The 20772-nt window shown below is 45.7% G+C and overlaps 2 protein-coding genes and 1 long non-coding RNA gene across 3 annotated transcripts; 2 read left to right on the top strand and 1 right to left on the bottom strand.

Moving 5' to 3' along the window:
* The first annotated feature begins 1298 nt into the window (after positions 1 to 1298).
* On the top strand, positions 1299 to 20744 carry LOC117229550 (uncharacterized). The gene is given in 10 exon segments (XM_033486103.2): positions 1299 to 2846; positions 3094 to 3512; positions 3635 to 3886; positions 8070 to 8741; positions 11362 to 11676; positions 18497 to 18722; positions 18807 to 19182; positions 19269 to 19837; positions 19929 to 20313; positions 20442 to 20744. Coding segments are annotated over 10 exon segments (3579 nt in total). The 5' UTR covers positions 1299 to 2716; the 3' UTR covers positions 20677 to 20744.
* On the bottom strand, positions 14839 to 15921 carry LOC117229558 (uncharacterized). Its single transcript, XR_013032968.1, has 4 exons — positions 15652 to 15921; positions 15523 to 15576; positions 15243 to 15455; positions 14839 to 14983 (listed from the first exon to the last, which is right to left on the bottom strand). It is a non-coding gene; the product is annotated as an uncharacterized LOC117229558 (long non-coding RNA).
* Positions 16013 to 18148, top strand: LOC117229551 (ess-2 splicing factor homolog). Its single transcript, XM_033486104.2, has 3 exons — positions 16013 to 16278; positions 16415 to 17585; positions 17664 to 18148. The coding sequence occupies exons 2-3, from the start codon at positions 16423 to 16425 to the stop codon at positions 17959 to 17961; spliced, it is 1461 nt and encodes a 486-aa protein (XP_033341995.1). The 5' UTR covers positions 16013 to 16278; positions 16415 to 16422; the 3' UTR covers positions 17962 to 18148.
* Positions 20745 to 20772: the final 28 nt, after the last annotated feature.

Genomic DNA, 20772 nt, shown 5'->3' with positions numbered 1-20772 from the left:
TCCGATCTATAACGAAGTTACTTCGGACTTTTACATTGATCACACGGTCAATAAGGTAGCGCTGTAGAATGCCGTTTTCGTTTTCTTATCGGAGCAATGAGAAATTACCATGTACAATATCGACTACGATTACTATTATTATTATTACTAGCAAATATTAACGATATCGAATCATATGAAGCCAATGTAAACACCATGTAAACATTTAGAGAAAAATACAATAACAGCGAGCCGTCAATGAAGCAGTCTTTTTTTTTAGCGTTATTTCATTATTTTGGTCGAGAACAAGTTGCCCTTGCACGCATCCGCGATCCGCTATCGAGAGTTCAACGAGGAAACGAAGCCACCTTATCGTGTGGAATAATTATGTAATCAATAATATTAATCGATTCAACTATATTCGATATAACTGACATGCAAGTTGATCCAATTCGACAAAAAGTATTCTGTAGCAACAATTTGTCATTCAGCAATAAGACTGTTTTCATGGTTACTATTTAGTGATAGATATTTTAGTGATAGACACACAAATATTAATTATTTTTATTAGCATCGTACCGATGTAACAGTTATAGGCATAGAATCGGATCGATCAATTTTTTGAGATTCTTGCGCTGTGCACGAAAATTCCAGAGCACGGACATACATAAAATAATAGAAGAAACACATTGTTAAAAATACTATCCCGAATAGTTTGGGGGATAAATATGCCGAAAACATTCGAAGACAATAGCGCAAACGATATATGTACAATGTTCCTCGCTGCTATAAAAATATAAACGATGCCGCTCTCATATTTTAATTGGATATCTGTACTTTCCTAGTTTGTCTTTTATTTTGTATATTTTTAAATTTCTTTTGTAACTCCCTTCTACGCCAATAACCATGTATATTCCGAGCTGTTCCTGGAAATTACGAACCCCGGAGCAAATCCGGTCCTTACAAAAATATACCTAATTAAAAACAGATAACACTATCTCTGCAGCTGAACGTAACAATTACGCTAATCGATTTTTTACGAAATGTGCACGTAACTAACAATACGCGCGGGACCCGATGCAAATGTCCCGTGTTTGCCTGGTGCTAAGGGCAGTTCTGGCTGTATCAATTATTCTGTTCGCGAATGTCGAGAAAATTGAAGAGCAAAAATGTGTACGGGAACGGACTATCTATCAATCGTGCTAATCGGAACACGATCCGGTTGTATTTGTTAACTTCGGGAGTTATATTCTCTCCGGGGAGAAAGGGGAAGGGTATTATTATAATTGGTATCGCCGCGAGGATAAAAAAAAAACGAAACTACCTGTATCAGAAACGTATCAGAAACAAAGCGTGATTCGGGTCGAAGGAAATAGGAAAAAGGAGGTTTCATTCGAAGGATGGTTGCAGGTATTAGTTTGTCCGATTCAATTCGGCGGGCGAAAATGGCAAACGAGTAACGAGCAAGAAGCGGCCCGCAGGTTGCGAGCCGCTACAAACGACAAGCTAAGGGCAAGACCGAAAAGTAAAATACGAGATAGGGGACAGGAGACGGGAGAAGAAAGAAGCGAGGAGTATCGAGTATCGCGCACGCAACGCCAAAGCCAGCCGATGCCAAAGCGTTTGTTCCCGTTCGAGAAGACTCCGCCTTTTGGCACGGGACACGGAGGAAGAGGATGCGGTTAGCATCTTGTGAAGTCGAGCGTGGGTGTCGGTGTAGGAGGATCTTCGAGAAACCCCTCCTCCCTCGTCGAAAGTTTCCCTTCCTTTCGTTCCTCCACTCCTCGTTTCTCCCTTCGTTTCTCTCCTCGTTTCTCCGGCCGTTTCTCGGTCGGTTCACCTTGTCGAGAGAGAACATCGACGCGAAGACCGAGAGGAGGAGTTGATTCCCGTGGCAAGAGAGAGGGAGGCTGCCGCGGGAAGGAGGACGAGAGATACGGCATCGGAGAATGATGTCCCGATGATAAGCCACGAGGTGTAGTCGACTCGGGGGAGTTCTTTCCGATTCATCCGATGCCGCGCGTTCGAGTCGGGGACTTTAAGCCCTTGTCAGCGTCCGGACCTCGAGGTGAGGACAAGTTCTGTTGACGAGAACCGCGAGCGCCGCTAGAGCTGCGAGAGTCCGGTGACGATGTTCAGCATCTTCTGATATTCGTCCAGGATCGAGAATCTTGCATCTCGTGTCTCGTATCTCCCGCTGATTGCCCGGAACCGTTTAATGGCTCGCCGCGAATGATAACTGTTGTTCGCACCAACTTCTTCGCGCCGATTTCCTTTTCTTCTCCCATATCGTCTCCTCCTTTCTTTTTCCTCCTCCCTTTTCTTTTCTTTTCTTTTCCTTCCTTTCCCTTCCCTTTTCTCTTCACCGCACTCTTCCCTTCCCCTCCCTTCCCTTCCTATTCCTTTCCGTTTCTTCCCGTTTCGTTGCATCGTTTTCGTCGCCGAACCAATTTCCAAAAGTGTTGAGTGATTGTGCTTGAAGCGTGACATTGATTGTGCCGTTGCGACGGAACGCGTTCTCCAGTTTCACGGTGATCGATCTCTCCGCGTCACGATTCGAAGGCGACGCTGCACCGGTGGAAATCGATGCATTTTCTCGAAAAAGCGGCCGCGACACGGAGAATTCGCGCGACACGGTTCCGCCGCCGATAAGCGCAGCTTCGGCGACTTTCGTGGAGCAACCGTGCACAGCGGGAAACACCTTTTCGGCCGTCGATGCGATTCAACGTCGCCGAGGATGCAACAGCAACACGAATCGCGCGTCGACATCACCGTCGATTGTTGCTACCAGCAATGGAGCCCGCATCATCAGAATCCGCATGTTCAGCCGATCGCGAACATACCGTCCCCCATGCAGCAAATGGAAGGTACCCTTAAACACGTTTCTTTCCGACGCAATTGCCGAAACATAGAAAAACGCGTTCACGATCGAGAAGCTCGCGCGCCGCGCGTTGCACGTTCGTCAAAACAATCTCGGAACGTTGTGTTAAAAATTCCGGCGACGGGACCGAACCGGATTGTTTCGAACGACGCGTTCGGACGCGTATCGCGCGCGGAACTTCTCGATCGTCCGGAAGGGAGAAAACGAAGAAAGGTTTTGCTGTGATTTTTCAGCGTGCTTGCAGACCGCGGGAAGGGTGAAACGATCACGCAGCCCAAATTCGAACTCGAACTCGAACTCGAATTCGGCCTCGTCGAAAAGCGCGCCAACTACGCGCGTTTCCGCGTCGTCGTCGGCGTCGTCGTCGATACCGTCGACGATACCGTCCTCGATACCCTCCTCGATACCGTCGTCGAGCTCCGCGGATGCCCGCAACGATAACAACAACAACAATCGCCAGCACGGCGATCATCATCCGAACGAGAGCGTGGCGAACGCGACGGACGAGCTTCCTCCGAAGAGGCCTCTTCATCCGGCTTTGGCCGGCGCCGGGGCCGCGCTCGAGGCGAAGCCGCTCTGGGAAGAGTTCCATCAGCTGGGCACGGAAATGATCGTGACCAAGGCCGGAAGAAGAATGTTTCCGACGTTTCAGGTAACCGAGGGGCCACTGGTCGCGCGTCCGCTGTCGACGGTCCATAAATATATAGCATCATACTCTCTTAGCCGTCGCATAACCGTTCAACCGTTCGATATTTCGCTTCGATCGATCCGCAGTGTCGATTCTTCGGGTTGGATCCGAACGCCGACTACCTGCTGGTGATGGATTTTGTGCCCTGCGACGACAAACGGTATCGATACGCGTTCCACAGCAGCGCCTGGGTAGTCGCCGGTCGCGCGGATCCAATTTCGCCCCCGAGGATTCACGTGCACCCCGACAGCCCGGCGAGCGGCACCCATTGGATGAAGCAGCCGGTCTCCTTCGACAAGCTGAAGCTGACGAACAATCAGCTGGACGACAACGGGCACGTAAGTTCGATCGTTCGGAACGTTCCCGTTCGAAGGCTCGCGAAGACAGCTCTCGCCAAACACGGCCGACAGCAGACGATGCTTTTCGCGCCGTTTGTTTACGGTTACGTTTCAACGCTTTTTCTTCCCATGAGATCTATTTCCGAGAAATACATACGCTCGACGGATACAGACGCCGCGGATATTGGGCGCGGCGAGTCAAGATCGCCGATCCACAATTGCTTTCGAACGCGCAAGGGGGGAAAGAAAGCTGGAAAAAGGGGAACCACCTACGCGATAAAGTAGAGCCAGAGAGGATGACGCGTACACACGCTGTTCCGCGTCGCGTTCCACGTGTTTGTCGTTTACGGACGAGTTCGTCTTAATTGACCTGAGATACGAGCGTCTATCTTCTCCGAGAAATCCAAGACCGTCCATCCCCTAAGCCTCGCGGCGTTGCTTGTCCAAGGGAAACATTCTTTATTTCGGAATTTCACGGCTCTTGAACGCGCTGTTATCTTTAACCTTCTAGGCACGACGCGCCACTATAGTGGCTTTCGCGGATGTCATCTCTCTGAACGACGCGCCACTATAGAGGCTTTTATTCTAGTAGCTCGCTCGATCGTCGTTTGATCATCGTTTGAATCAAATAATCGTCTTCATACGCATTGTTTCACACTTCTTTTGCCTTCACATCGATTTACGATATACAGACTTATCTTAACACATTAAAGGCGGGAGTCGTAGTACTACGATTTATCTCGACTTCTCATAAATATGTACTTTAAAACATTTTTTGTAATTAGTGTTTAGTTCTTTTTTATTATATCTTTTAGTTTTAAGAGTTTAAAGAAACTTTTTTAAGTCTAAATTTTTTTATGATTACACAAAATATCGCCCGCTCTAGGACGAAAAACGAGGCGGGGCGGTCGCTGCGTTACCTAGCATACTTTCGTCAAGATCCCCCCCGCCTTTAATGTGTTAACAATATAGCTGTTAACAATATAACTGTATCTTAACGATATACAGACAGAATATACAGACACTCTGTACAGTACATATCAGACTCTGCCGTCCAGAGAAATAGCCTCGCGCAGAATTCAGCCGTGCCTAAAAGGTTAAACCGCGGCCGTTTCGAGAGACGCGCGACGCTTCGCCGCGGTTGCTATATTTTTTTTCTTCGATATCGATGATACCGATGTTCGCTGCCGAACCGCTCATTTCCGGCGGGCCGAGTCGTCGGAGATCAAACCGCGATCGCTGTTAACCCTTCGTCCGTGTACGCGAACATTTGTTATGTGTTCGCGCGTACAGCGTGCAGCGTATTGTGTATAGCGGCTCGTCTCGTATCGAACCGCCACTCCGCTTTGTGTATACACACCTTGGATCTTATCCTGTCCACGCTTTATTAATCCCACTTTCCTGTCGCCACGAGGAACGTCCGATAGAAACTACACCGAGCGTAATGCGACTAACGTAAACACGCGCGGTATAAAGTATAAACAGCCTTGTGGAAGCCTGGGAAAGATGACGGAAGGCTCGGACGATGTGTTTACGTTTTCCGAAAGAATTACCAGCACGAAAGAATTCTTCTCCGCCCGTTCCGATAGTTTCGACAGTTTCGATCGTGGCGAACTTCCTTGCCACCGATATCGCATTTGCGAATTCTTTTTTTCTTTCTTTTCTTTGTTCTAGAAGCTTCGCTTAGGAACCGTCGAATTCGTGTTTCGGCTGTGCCATTTCTTTTTCCTTTGTTTCTTTTTTTTTCTATAGTTTATTTCGTACGTCGAACTTGGCGAAACTTTTGATTTGGTTTCTCCTCATTGTGTCTTAATGCACCCGCGGTTGCTCCAAAAATAATCGTCCCTACGTGCTCGTGCCAAATTCAGCGCATCAGCCACCATTACGAATCGAAGGATTCGGCGTGTTGGGGCTTCACAACGTGCTACCAAAATCGGTCGTCACCGTACAATTTGTTTCGATCCGAAACGAAAGGGGTTCCGATGGATCGAACGGACAACCCGAGAATAGAAGGGTGGCCTCCCTCGACTACCCAGTTCCTCGTGTTGGCTCCCTCGCCTCAAGTGCTCTTCCATCCGTTCTCCGTTCTCCGCTCGGCGTTCTCCGTTTCTAGTGCTCAGTTCTCGTCAGGTTTCGATTTCTCCAAGCCTCGAGACCTTGCCACGACTCGTTTTGTTCGAATTAATTTTCATTCCGACTCCTCCGCACCCCGTTCCGTCATTTTCAAAATCGGAACAACCGTGTTTCCGCGCGACGATTTCGAGCATTTCCACAGACAAGTTCGACGCTCGATGGAATAACCGAGTTTTCGGATACACTGTTTCACGATAGACCCGAAAGCTTCCAACATAGTTTGCTTTTCAAGAACAGAGAGGCCAGACTCGTGTGCGGTACAGGCTTAGGTCCCGGTTGACAATCAATCTTTGCGTCTCAAGCAGAAAGAATGTTGACCAGTGGGACGTCGAGGTTGCTTCGCGTGCCGACGAGTAGTTTGTTCGTTTAATTGCTCCTTGTAGTCGTCCCCGCCTACCGGCCGGCTTTGTGAAAAAAAATCAATCGCTCTCGACGTTTCCAGCTTCTTAATTGGAGACTCGACACCGTCGCGCGTCGCGCGTCGGCGTCGGCGTCGGCGAAAGAACTCGGTTTCACCGGCCGTGAAACCCGGCAAATTTCGAATTCGAACGAGCCACCCATACATGACACGCTCGCTGTTTTCCGTCTACGTTAACGCCCCGTCGATGAATCGATCGTTTGTAACGGGAACGACGGAGGAAAATTGTGTGTCAAAGAATGTGAACGTCGGCTTCGACCACCCACACCCACACCCACATTCATAGAAAAACACAGGCGCGCGCGACCCTGTCTCTACGTTCCAAGGATGAGACGGAGTCTTCTTTTTCCAGCTTCACGTTCCCTTCGCCCCTCCCCCATTTACTGCTATTCGGTACTGTTCTGCTCTGTTCGCCAGCTCTCGTGCAGCTAAAGCGACACATGCTTCGGCCGGCATATGCTCGTAAGTGCGTGCAAGAGGAAGGACGAGGGTGTCGGGTTGCCAGAGAGGTTTGGGGGGTTAGTTTTTTATACTAATTAGTCACCGACTCTCTTCTGACTGTCAAACATTGTGACCGCCCCCCCGCGGTGACTCTTCCGTCGATACGAGGAAGGCCCCGGTCCTCTCTTCGCGTGTATCTTCTCGTTTTATTCCCCTTCCGCTCGCGCTTCAACTTTCCTTCCTTTCCCTTTTTCTCTTTCCTTTCATTTATTTTTCCACTTCCTTTCTCTTTAGTTCCTTCTGATGGCTCGCGTATCTTGTTTCCAGGAGTTTCGTTATTTTATCGCAAACTGCGACACGCGTTTCGATTAGTACGCGACAGGGCAGTGGAGCCGGTTACCGTGGGGTGGCCAATTGCTGTGCCTTCGGTTCGTCTTCGGGCATAATGAGTTTTATCGAATAAGGCATATCACATTGTCTTATCAAAATTTTATTAAATATTTCCAAATTCGGTGATCGCAACATTTTAAGATTGGCTAACCCTCCAACCCCGCTAAACTCCGCACCCTGGATCAAAACTATAGATTCAACAGTCAATAGTAAAATTTACCAAGTGAATTGGAAGTAATCTACATATGAGCCGTTTATTTTGAAAGTGGCATAAGTCACTTTGTTTTTAAGTCGATATATTTAAGGGTTTGCGTTTTAACACGTTTAAAAATATGGATGCTAACTTTCCAGAAGATTTACTTGTATTTGTTATCTCAGGATACTGATATTCTTCTCAGTATAAATAATTTCGCATAAACATTAAAAAATCACCACTTTTCATTACGGTAAAATGACTTATGCCACTTTCAAAATAAATGGCTCATATACTACACTCTATGTCATTAATCACGTCAACAGAATCGCTCATAGTTCCCTTTGGGAATAAATCGCAATTAAACGCAACAATTAAAAAAAAGGTAAAGGAATAAAGCACAAAATAGAAGAACAAAAACATTTTTATTATACAAAATAAACAAAATAAAAGAACCAAAAATTGTAATATGTCCTATTCGACGAATACGAAATGAATTATGCCTGAAAAGAGAGCAAAGGAACAGCAATCGGGTTACCCGACGGTTCGCGACTGAGCTACTCTATCTGCAGCCATTTACCGGTAACTGGTTCTACCTCGCGTTTCAGATAATCTTGAATTCCATGCACCGGTATCAACCCCGTTGCCACGTGGTCGTCGCACCGTCGCCGCCTGGTTCCGGTCCGGATCCACGCACGGAGAACTTCAAAACGTTCGTTTTCCCGGAAACAAGATTCACGGCGGTGACCGCTTATCAAAATCATCTGATCACGCAGCTAAAGATTGCCAGTAACCCGTTCGCGAAAGGATTTCGCGACTGCGAGTCGGACGAATGCGACTCGGTCGCCCTGTCCAGCGCACAGAATCCCGCGAAGCGGCCAGCCACCGGGACCAACAGCGGCCTGTCCTCCAGCTTCGTCAACTCTATACCAACCGTACAAATACCGAGCATATCCAGCCAAGAGCACCATCAATTTTACGGATCCACCACGACAGGAGCATGGACCTATTCGACGCATCACGGCCAGCCGACCGCGCATGTCAATTCCGTTCATTACCCGGCGCATCCGCACCATCCGCACCAGCATCCGCATTCTCATCCTCATCCTCATGCCCACGCTCATCCCCACCCTCATCCCCATACGCATCCGCATCCTCATACTCATCCCCATTCGCATCCGCATCCCCATGCCCATCCCCATCCGCATCCTCATCCGCACCCTCATTCGCATCCTCATCCCCATCCCCATAGTTCGGGAGCATCCCTGTACGGGCCGCGATAACCGTTAAACCTTTTATTTAATCGGTGTCGAAAGTGCCGATATCAAGCGAATGCCGGAAGAGGATGGAATTCCGAAGTGTTTCGCGAAACTATACCAAAGAGAGCGTCGGCGGCGGTACGATTTTACCATGTAACGTACATCGTGGAGTCGACCAAATTGTATTTGTATTTATCGTTGGATATCGCGGCAAGGCCGAACAATGGAGAACCGAAAAGGAACGAAGAAGCATCGGGATGTAGACGAAAAAAAAAAAGAAAATATAGGATAGACGTAACGCGAGACAATCGTTTCGTAACGTCGATTGCGTCGTTCGCGACGCAAGTACCGTTCGGCGAATCGTTCGCCGCGTTCGAAGACGCGATGTATTATTTATTCGAAACCACACGTGTATGTGTACGCTTATTTTTGATAAATTGCCGTAAACCCAGCCGAAAGTGGGTTCGGCGGCAACGGCAGAAACGCTCTGTCGTGTTTATCGAAGATAATTTTCCAAAGGTTAATTAGCGAGTGATCTCGCACACAAAGTGCAATAGAGACAGACGACCGCGTAGTTCGCGATCGTTCGAGTTGCATGATACAAATCGCGGCGGTACGTGTCGTAGGTCCGTGGCTCGTCGGTCGAAAAAGAAAGTGCCTTTTGTAGGAGCAAAGTGCATCTATTTATACAGGGTGTCTGAAATGCCAAACGAGCCTAAAACGCTCTCGAGCCAACTCGGGAAAGTAAACGCACCGTGACAACCCATAAGAGAGCTTGGCTACTAAGTGCCTTAATAAATTATTCTCCGAGTATCGTGTGCCATTGCGTCTCGAAATTTCTTTTTCCCAGCGAAACCTACTTCTAAACCACTTGTCCTCCCCCCTCGCGCCCTCCACGCCCTTCACCGCCGTTCTCTGTTTCTCTTTCAAAACCGCTGACATCGCGAGTTTAACCCAGCGGAGAGCCTAGACTATCGAGACCGTTCGTGTTACACAAATTGTCGCATCCGAGTCTATTGTGTGTCTGCTCGAACGAATACAACTGGCGGACCGGTGAAAAAAATACGAGCATGCCACGCGCGTACGTATACATACATGTACGTACGTCGTATGCGCATACGTTGGTACCGGCACCGCCGTGTCACCACGTATTTCGTTTTGGACGGTTTCTCGCGAGGCCTCTGCAGGCCTACGGTAACGATTTCCCAACGGCAATCGTTAAACGACGCCACTTGGTGCAGCATTTGTAACGTTCGGAACGACGAGGTAATGCCAACGAAGCGACACGGGTCTCGGAAGATTTCGCGGGACTGGACGCGACCTAACGAGACAAGACCAGACGAAACGAGACGAGACCAGACGAGACACGACTCCGTCGGTGGGTGCGCGTACCAGAAACGGATGAACCGACGTGGCTCGTGATTGATGGCCACGCGAAGATCCCGTTGTGTAAACATATTATGAACGTACCCTTAATGACTCTCGGTGAAGATTTTCTTGCAGAGAACGCTCAGAAAACGTTTCGCAGACGTTCGTGGGATCCAACTGTTGCGCGTTGCCGCAAAAAAAAAGAGAAAAAAGAAAAAACAGAAACAACGAGAAATAATTGTACATCGGATTGCCGGCTGTTCCAGCATTAGTTCGGCGCGCGGTCGTCTCTCGAAGGGAATCGGGACGAGTACAGGTTTCTCTTAAGGGAAAATGTCGGATGAATCCGTTGAGAGATATAATAGTGCGGTAATCGGTTGGATGTTCGCGTGTGGCGCGGGCGCGAGACGCGCGAGATAAATACAGTTTTTAAGCGGGCGGGGTGTCCCCGCGGACTATCGCGGACAGAAACAATGTTCACGGAAAAAAGGAATGTTGCGTTTCGGAGGAACCGGGTACACAGCAGTGGGACCTTGTGCATCGGTGACGCGTGACGGCGCCGGCAATAAAAACGCTCGGCGGCCCTCCTCTTTGCTTGTTCTTTCGACTTTCGTCTTTCATCTTTCGCGTAGGTGCCAGCGAAACTTGTGCGACTCGCACCCGCGAAACTTGACCTTTGAACCGGGTTAGGTGTCTCGGAGTCAGCGCCGCTGGTGGCACATAGTTCTGTTCGCGCGAATCGTCTCGTCTTGTCTCTGGGAACTCGCCGATGCTTTTTGACGTGCTCGGGAACCGCGGCTTCTCGATAACCGGCGAAACGGAGACAGTTTGTTTCTCGCGGGACAACTTTCCGAGGACACGTACATTCCGTCGGGCGATAAACAAGCCCGCGTGTCGAACAAAATTCTCGTAAACTGTGTTAATATTTTTATATTAGGTTGACAAGGATGAAATTTGTAGTTAATAATATTGCCAACTTCAACAATTTATTATTTGACATTGGCTTAATATTTTACCGTTCTGTTTTTTTTTTTTATTGGAAAGTTACAAATCTCGCTTGTTTAAAGAAATTATTTTAAGCTCTAAGAAATATTGAAAACTTTTTTAAGAATTAATTTTGTTGAAAATGGAACGGTCGAAAATTCGCACTATTATGAAGTATGAGTTCTTACGTGGAACCACGAAATAGACGCGTGAAACATTAATAGTGTATTTGGCTCTAGTGTAACTAAACAGCAGACAGTATCAAATTGGTTCGCCAAATTTCGTACAGGTTATTTTGACCTCAACAATGAGCCACGCGTTTGCTCAGAATCAAAGGTTATCACGCCTGTCTAGCGCAGGTGAGATCCGTTATGATTTTATGAAACCTGGCTCACCGATCACAGCAGAAATATACTGCAACCAACTGGACGAAATGATGCAAAAACTTAAAAAAAAACAGCCTAGCTTGGTCAACAAATCGACTCCCATCTTATTGCATGATAACGTTAGATCACACACTGCACGAATGACTGTGGCAAAACTACAGGAATTGGAGTTGGAACTTCTTCATCATCCTCCATACTCGTCAGACCTAGCCCCCACTGTCTGTCGCTTCTTCCACAATTTGAACAATTTTTTAATAAGAAAACAATTTAATTCCGACAATGCTGTAAAACTGGTCTTCCAGGAATTCATTGACTCTCGTCCGCCAGCGTTTTATTATATCACCGGCCTGAACAACCTGCCGCTTAAATGGCAAAAGTGCATAGACAATATGGGTGCATACTTTGACGAATAAAATAATTCCTCATATTTGTAAGTTATGAAACAACTTTGCCTTCTTTCCTACAAATTTCATACTTGACGACCTGATAGTTCTCGATACGGTTTGAAACGTACCCCCGCGGCTACGGTATAACTCCATTTTGACGAGTTGGTTCGCATAATCGATGTGGTTTCCCGTGGTAAAAGTCCGCGTCTCTTTTCACCGCCGATTACGATTTTTCGTTCATTTAATACGAGTCCACGTTCGTACAAGAAGATTCGGCTCAAGATAGACTTCCGAGTTCAGTTAACCAGGCACCGATCAGATTTAGCATTCCACTGTATTTAGAAATCGGGAATTCGATGTAAGTCGGAAGGGAAACCTGCTCAAGGAGGACGTGTGGTGCGAGGAAACGACAACTAACCACCGCCACACCACCGACGGTGCGGTCCCAGGACCTCCAAAGTTGCATCTGGAATTTCTCACTTTCCTGTCGCGTAGCTCGTTTCTCTATCATGCCTTCGCCATCGAGTCTCGGAAAGGTGTACCGTAGACGGATACAAGAGGATTTCAGACGCCCGTCAACCGGATCGTGTCGCCAATTCCGATGGCTTATCAAGGGAAAATGTTTTCTATGATATTTCAATCTTCTAACGTTCGGCGACAGTCCGCAAGAGCATTTCGAATCTCCTTATAATCTGCCTCGAACAAACGTTGGGAAGGAAAACGAGTCGGGCCGCCGGCAACAGTCGGCCGACGCGAAAACTAACAGCAACAGTGTGGAGACAGATAGCGTTTCGGAGAAGAGGACGGTTTAATAAATCTCACTAATTTTCCGCTAGCAGTCCGATGGTTGCGGATCAAAGACCGACAAATGAATCGTTTGCTAAATAGAAGAAAAAAACCATCGGGAGAAATAGAGAAAGAAAGATGGAAGCGGGCGTGGAAGAGAGCGTGTGCAGGCTTGTGTGCGAGAAGCGTGCAAGAGAGCGTGCGCGAACCGTATGCGAACGTAGTTGCAAATGTGTGCGTGTATCTGTAAACTGAAACATCTCGGGGGTGAGGTATTGCGTTATCCTACGAGCCGTGAATCTGTCATCGTTAGCTACCAAAGGAAATACCGCGGGTATACGGTGCGACGAGTACCGGAGCTTTTATAGTTTTCACGCAGCCTCGCGCCACCGAGCGGTTTTTGAACCTTCCGGCGACATCATCCTTCGCTCTACGTCGACCGAAATCTCGAACGACGGTCGATCGCATAAGAAATAGCAAATTCGTTACTTTCGGAAACGCGGTCGTTAATATAAAGATTACAGTGCGCCCCGTCGATACTATAATTCCGAGTAGAAATCGTTCAGGGAACAGATAAATGCAACAAATAATGTATGTACAATGCACAACGATCGATAGATCGGTAACGGATCGATATCCTTTGCATAGAGTTCCATAAATCTGACAAAATTTCAAGGACCGTAATCGCAACCTGTTGCTACCGATCCGAGTTTTTTTTCTCGAACTACACTCCCCCCCTCCCCGATCAATATATTACGTTTAAACTCAACACAAACAAACATATGCACATATTAATTCATTCATTCAATTCTGGGAATTCTCGGAATCGATAGATTTTTCATAAAAGAAGAATATTTGTTATTTCGAGATACAGAGGCAGATGGAAAGTGAAATAGACAGAGGAGGAGAAAGAAAGAAAATAAGAGAGAGAGAGAGAGAGAGAGAGAGAGAGAGAGAGAGAGAGAGAACAACTGTGGGTAGGGGGAAGGCGAGCTTCCGTTTCGGTGTAAAGATCTCGAAAGAAGAGGAGCAGGCAGATCTACGTCGGTAACGCATACGACGAGCAGAAGTTCATATCCTGCGGTACCAGCCGCACGAATATGGCTGCAATGACAGATTTACAGATTCCAGCCATCGGGCTGCTCGCTTCTTCGAGATTCTTAAAGTGTACGTTTAACGAGAGAGAAAGAGATACGCTTTGGATGGCCGGAGTGCGCGTCAAATCGCACCTCGACTGTTTATGCTTTACGTCCGCAACCTTCGTCTCCGTCTAATTCTTAAACCTTTTTTTATTTTTCCTCGTTCCTCTCTTTTGCATCTTCATCCTCGCTCACGCTCTCTCTCTCTCTCTCTCTCTCTCTCTCTCTCTCTCGTCCTCGCCCTTATTGTTGTTGTCCTTTTGTTCGAATCTACATCGCCGCTGCACGAAGATCGAACAACAATGCAAATATTAACGGAAACGTAAAATACGTAATTGCAATTTCTAGCCAACCGCAAGAAAAGCAACGGACGACCGATATACACTCGTATACGAAAGCAGAGAGGTGTAACGAGCATCCTCGTTATTCGTACTTGAACCTTATTAATAACAACAAAGTGGAAGAGAATTAGCGTCGAATCATCGTTCTTAATTGCACGACAGTTGAGTTGGAACAAATATGATTTAAAATTGGATTTCGAGAAAATTTATGTCGGTGCCAAAATGTTGGTGGCACACGACCGTGTTTGTCTATATTTCGAAGTACATGCTCTTACTTCCTGGACCGCGGCCACGATATACGCGTCGGCTTTATCCAAAATTTTTCGAAGTACATACCGTGTGAACCGTATTATTGTACATTGTACATTGTAGAATCAAAATGATATCGAAAGCACGCTTCTGCCTCGGTGGAAACGGGCTGGTGAGAAAGACGGACGTATCTGTTAACGCCACGAAAACTGTCCAAGCAAGCCAAGTATCCGAAGACAGACACTGACCGTGAACTACGAGACCTAAAAGAAGTTTACCTTATGTCGTAAATAGAGGGGACGAAACGTCTTTCTCGACTCGCGAAGCTTTCCATAGTCGGTAGCCGGTTGCCACGTGCTCCCTGAACGCGAACTTACAATCAGACGAAAACGAAAATGCAAACATTACGATTCACAACTTTCAAATATAATCGAATCAAAGCCTTTCGGACTTCGGATAGTTTTCCATTAATCCGACTGTTCACGTTTTATTTACCTATTTATTTTCTGTTCGTTGCTCTGCTCGTTTCCCCCTCTTAATTTTGATAACATCGTTCGGTCTAAGGAATTGTATATCGGTGAGAAAAGTTGAATACCTTCGGCGATGGTGCAGAGAAAAAAAATCCTAAGGCAAAAAAATATTGTAAACGCAGGGCGAGCCTCAAAAGATTTTCGCTGTAACATAGTCAGCAGGCATATCCTATCTCGCCGCTGGAATCCTCATATGTCTTTCATCGTGGCTTTCCAACACCTCGCGCAGCCTCTCGGATCATTTTGCTCGGTCTCTCTTCCTCTTTTCTTCCGAGAGGCATGGCAATACGAGAAGGCAATCATATCCCATCCCACTGTCTCGACTCGACCAAAATATCGTTTCGACTACTTACCGAGTAGCTGAAGCCAGGGTCGCGACTCGCTTGCCTCGCCTTGCTTTGCCTCGCCTCGCCTAGTATCGCCTCGTATCGCCGCCCTTCTTTTTATACCACCAAAATTATATCCGCCCTTAGCCTTTTTTTCCCTTTCACCGGAAAAATACATTATGTACACGATTGTTCGCGCGTTTACATTTCAATTTGTAGCGATCGCGACCGGGCACTGTCCTGCAAAAATACGTTAAACCGTGCATCAAATCATTTGTCATGTACATTTATCAAAGTTTCTTGTTACCTTGCGTAAAAATATAGCTATCCGGAGTTCAAGGTAACGCGGCAAACCGGTAACCTAGAATTTTTGCCGATTAGTTACTCGTTTCCTAAATATTGCCAATCAACGTTCGCCTAATTTCCTTTCACTCACCAAAAATTTAAACTTAAGAACAATAGGAGTCCTTGACGACAAATTATTGGCGTTCTTGCAAAATTTGCGTATTGCCTGCAACTAGGCAGAGATTAAATGTTTAAATTAATATTTAACGGATATACAATCACAATTAACTATAAAATAGCTATTTATATTACAGATCCTATGGATCAACGATCTAAACTACTTATTAAAAATGTGTTACAAATTACAGATTACAAATGACAATTAACAATAAGTTTCTCTTAAAATTCACTTAAAATTAAGTTCCAGTGATCGCCGCGCAATGACGCCACATGACGCTAACCGTGACGACGCCAGCGCCACCAAGGATTACCTTTCGTAGGTCATGTAGTCATGTCATGTCTAATATTTGTCTACTTTCTACATTGTCTTAGACACCACACTATAAAGAGTTTTCGTACTGTGTTCAACGGAACGATATTCAACGTATTATATATTTGCAAGTACGGCGGTCACGATTTATGGTGATCTTACAAAGATTTTCAGGCTAGTTCGTCGACTGCAAAAGTGAATAGGACCTAACAATGTAATGTCGATGGAGAAAAAGCATTACATTTAAAAAGGATTCTACTGTACACATAACCTCGCGTTCTTTAAAACGTAATGTAAAACATTCCAATTTTTACAACTTTGTCATTCTTTAAACATCGCGTAATATAGCGTGTTTAGTGATTCTAATACTTTCAACATCCGATTTATTTAATTATTTATAAGCTGTGCACTATGATTTCTGTAGGTTCCACAATGAATTCTCCAGGATCTCAGGCTCTGGAGACAGCTAAAAATATGAAAGACATGGCAATATTTAAAAAACCTTGTGGAGTTGCTAAACGACATAAAAGGATACAGCCAAAAATTTTAGACGAAGACACATATGTCAGAAAAATGGGGGAAATAATCCAAAGAGATTTCTTTCCTCATCTGGATAAGCTTCAAGCTCAGAATCAGTATTTAGACGCGTTGGAACAAAATGATGTAAAAAGAATGAGAGAGCTCTATGAAAAATATAGTTCTGGTCGTCCCACAACAGAGAGACCAGCCAGTCCTGCTACTTTCGAGACACCCATGAATAAAACTGAATCCGAGGATGAACAGTTGAAATCTTTAAAAATGCCTAAAAACGTTCCTGTTGTAGATAACACGAAAGAAAAAGAAAATGAGAAAGACAAAGAGGAATGTAAGAGCGGATTGGACTCGTATTTGAGTACACATACTAGCGAGGACAATGCGAGTTTTGAAGAAATGATGGTAGAAGCGGAGAGGAGGCTGAAGCTGAAATTTGCTTGGCTCTATGAAGCAGAAAAGACATCGAAAGCGTTGACCAATGACAGAATCAAAGACATCTTGGCAATAGAAAATGGCGATAAAAAGCCCAACCAATTGGACAGTTGGAGTTATAAAAACAAAAATTATATCATGTACGTTCCCGATGGAGTTGAATTAACTCCGGACGAAAGGGTCGATTTGGCTAAGAAAAAGCAGGTCGTGGTACACGAAAATACAAGGCTACGAACGAATCCGTTCAACGAACAACAAAATAAAGAAACCATTAACGAATTAGCGAAAAATCAATCGAAAGCCAACGATGGAAAGATTGGAGTAGACGGTAAGGAAATCGTTAGGAACCCTACTCCCCGGGTGAACGGTTTCAGTTTCGTGGCAACTCCGAGTCCAAGACCTGGAGAATGCGAAAGTCCTCTGATGACATGGGGTCAAATAGAAGGTACACCGTTCAGATTGGACGGTGGGGATACTCCTTTATTGCGAACAAGCCAAGGACCTTCGTTTCGAATGGCAGAACCGCCGAAAAGGGAGCAACTAGCCCTACAGCTAGCAGAAAAAGCAGGAGAAAGGCACAGGGACAGAAAAACTAAAGCGCTGGAAGCAGCTAGGAGATCGCTTGCGACGTAAGTTTCAACACTTTAACATTTTCAATGTTGCTTTCGCTAATCATTACACATATGTACTATATCACTTGATTACAGACCATCGCCGAGATCGACCATAGATCGCTTGAGTACCATGTCTCCGGCAGCCAGAAGATTAGCTACGCAAAAACTTCGCATCGCGAGTACACCAACCCCGCGAAGAACCCTGTCGTCGAGGACACCGTCGATAGGCATTAGAACACCGGGCACACCGAGAATACACGCACCATCGAAACCGGAAAATCGTCTTGAAATCGAAAACAACAGTACCCGATCGCAAGAACCAGTTCTCACCGATAATCTGTTGAATCTGCCGCTTCAGAGACAAAGAGCAGCCGATTTCTTCAACAAATAAATTACAGGAGTAATCATCGAATTAGTATTCGACTACTGCGCGTTGTATGCCGATCTCTATGTAAATACTTTATTGCATTTCCGAATGGTACGAAACCTAAGAACGATAGGAACTTACTTCTTCAATATCGAAGATTTGCATTGTAAAATAATATTTTATAATAAAAGATTTTTCAAACGGAAAATAAGCCGGTGAATAGCCTCAGTAGCCGTTGTATAAGCGTTTTCTTGCGAAAATTACAAGTCTGATCGTCGCTCCATCGCATCAGGAATAATACAGGAGAAGTACGGAAGAAACACGGGGGACGCATGAAAGAAATGCGGAAGCGTAGGAAGGTCGTGAACGACGTCCAATCTGTTTACGGTGCAACATAGGATATTGAATGGCGATGAACTGTATGACAAAAACGGATACGTGTCCGGTCTTGTTTGCATCAACATTTCAACAAACACATTTACTGTGCGACAATTATCCGATCTGACCGTTTGAAGCTTGGACACAGCAAGGTTTTAAAGTGTTTGTTTAAATACAACAGGAAGTACGATCAACGTTGGCGTGGGTTATGCAACTCTGCTTCAAACATTTTCGCAATATTTTCGGGTATATAAAACAGTAATTTGAACGACAGCAACAACAGAAAAGGAGAACCTCGCACAGGATGAGGTCGTCAGCTTTATTCAGTGCTTTTATTCTGACGATAGTGTGCTCGTTGCTCGTTCAGGAATTACAGGCGACGTGCAAGTGTGGAAATTTGGGATCGGGTAATTATACAATTCGCTCTGATTGCGAACGAAATTGATTGAAAATAGAGTTTCCCGTTACAGCTACGATAATTTTTGTTACAGGTACGAACCCCTGCACCTGCAGCGACACGGTCGTTAAAGCTGCGAAATTGCCGAAACCAATATTCTTCGCATCCCCCGAAGAAATTAACGATGCTGCAGCTGCGAGAAACAGTATATTCAATACTAATAATGCCAACACTAACGCCTACATCAGCGATAACAGCGATACCATCGTAATAAGTAACAGCGATAGCGATTCCGATGTGATTAGTAACAGTGATAGCAGCGAGACGATTAGCAACAACGATAGCAACAGCGAGACGATTACAATTAGCAACAACAATTTGCCCGTTGTCACCATCACCGACAATCAACAAATCTCGGAAACTTTGGAGCTTGACGATTCATCGGATTCGAATATCAATATTGTACCCAGGTATGGTATTTAACAACTTTTAATATTGCATACTTTATATTGTTTTTCGTACACGCACATTACATACATACGTATACCACTTACAGTTTCACACCGATCGGCGACTTGTGCTACCCGCTTCCGATCGATCCTCGCAGCGGCAAACTAATTGAAAAAACTAGAGTGATTCCAGCTTATCCGGGAAAAATTATTTGCAACACCTGCAATCCTGCGGCGCCGTATGAAATTTGCATAAATACGCTTAACGGAGAAACTACCACTAGAATGCTGTCTGGTCCAACGAGCGATCCCAATTCTGCATTGCTTGTAACACCGAGCACCGGCACACTGGACAAATTGGGATTTAGATTAGGATCGCGGGGGAACATGAATACCGGAATATTCGGTGGACCATCTTCCGTACTTAGTACAGGCAGAGGAGGATCGGCTTCCGGAGCATTTGGCGGATTTGGTGCATTGAAATCGAGATTGTTTGGACATAAAAATTTGGGACTGCTTGGTAGATCTCAATCGAGAACTTTCGGTCAAAACTTTCAGTCGAGTCCTCGTGTGTACAACAACGTGCTCCCTCCGCTTTTGAACATTCCTCAAACACCTAGAACAGCTGTTATAAGCAGCAGTTCTTCGAGCTTTTGCGAGGACGACGAAACCACAGGTTCGTTGTCTACAGCAATATTTCTACCGCATTATACTGATATTATATTATGTATAATCGATTACAAGTTGTGGGGTTTCCTGCTTTTCAGACTACGGTCTAACAGATTACACGTATCCGCAAATACCAGCGGACGCTGTGTCTCTTACCCTGGCGTATAAAAATCTTCGAGCCCCAAATGTAATCTACAGACAAGGAAAACAATTTGTACCGGAAGATAAGTTATCGTTTGGCCATCGTACGGTTCCAAACGAGGAGAACAACGAGAAAAAGATACCAGATATTCCAGAAGAGAAACTCGTCACTGTCGACAAGCCTGTCGTTGAATTAAAGATTGCACCTCCGAGAACCGTTGTGATTGGTTCTTACGACGAACGGGAAGAGGCAAAACTCGCCGAGCTCGAAGCGATCGAACGCGAGAGTATAACACAAGAAGAGGTCCTCGATCAAGGCGCGGAAGGTTTACTCACCTACAGGTAAATCTGTCGCTTTCAAATGATAGAATTTCATTGAAAGTAGGGCAAATTAACAAATCGTTTCGAACCGTTCCACCGAAACCATTTATATGTCAGTTTTATTTACAATTTTTATTTACTGTTCGCAGAGATCTAGGCTATGCGCCAGTGGGTTCGTTCTATGCCAACTCGAGAAGCTACAGTGGCATAATCAACGGGGAAAGCGACGACAGCATGGAAGAACCGTGCGGTTCTCTAGGTCCACCGGTACCAGGTTACATCCCAGGCTCGGTGATAGTTCAGCAAGGTTTCATCAGAGATAAATTTGCAAATTCTCGTATCGGAGAAATTATTGATAGGAGGCTCGTAGGATGCCCGAACTGACCTATTATTTATTATCTTCTGTACAGTCATTTCTTATAAGATAGAAATAAATTACTCTAAACTCTGAACTTCTTGTTTTCTGAAACTCTGAAATTC

The sequence above is a fragment of the Megalopta genalis genome, chromosome 3, assembly GCF_051020955.1.
Source record: "Megalopta genalis isolate 19385.01 chromosome 3, iyMegGena1_principal, whole genome shotgun sequence".
In the NCBI taxonomy this organism is placed as follows: Eukaryota; Metazoa; Arthropoda; class Insecta; order Hymenoptera; family Halictidae; genus Megalopta; species Megalopta genalis.
The sequence above is the reverse complement of the archived record's forward strand: the minus strand, read 5'-3'. Positions and strand labels throughout refer to the sequence as shown.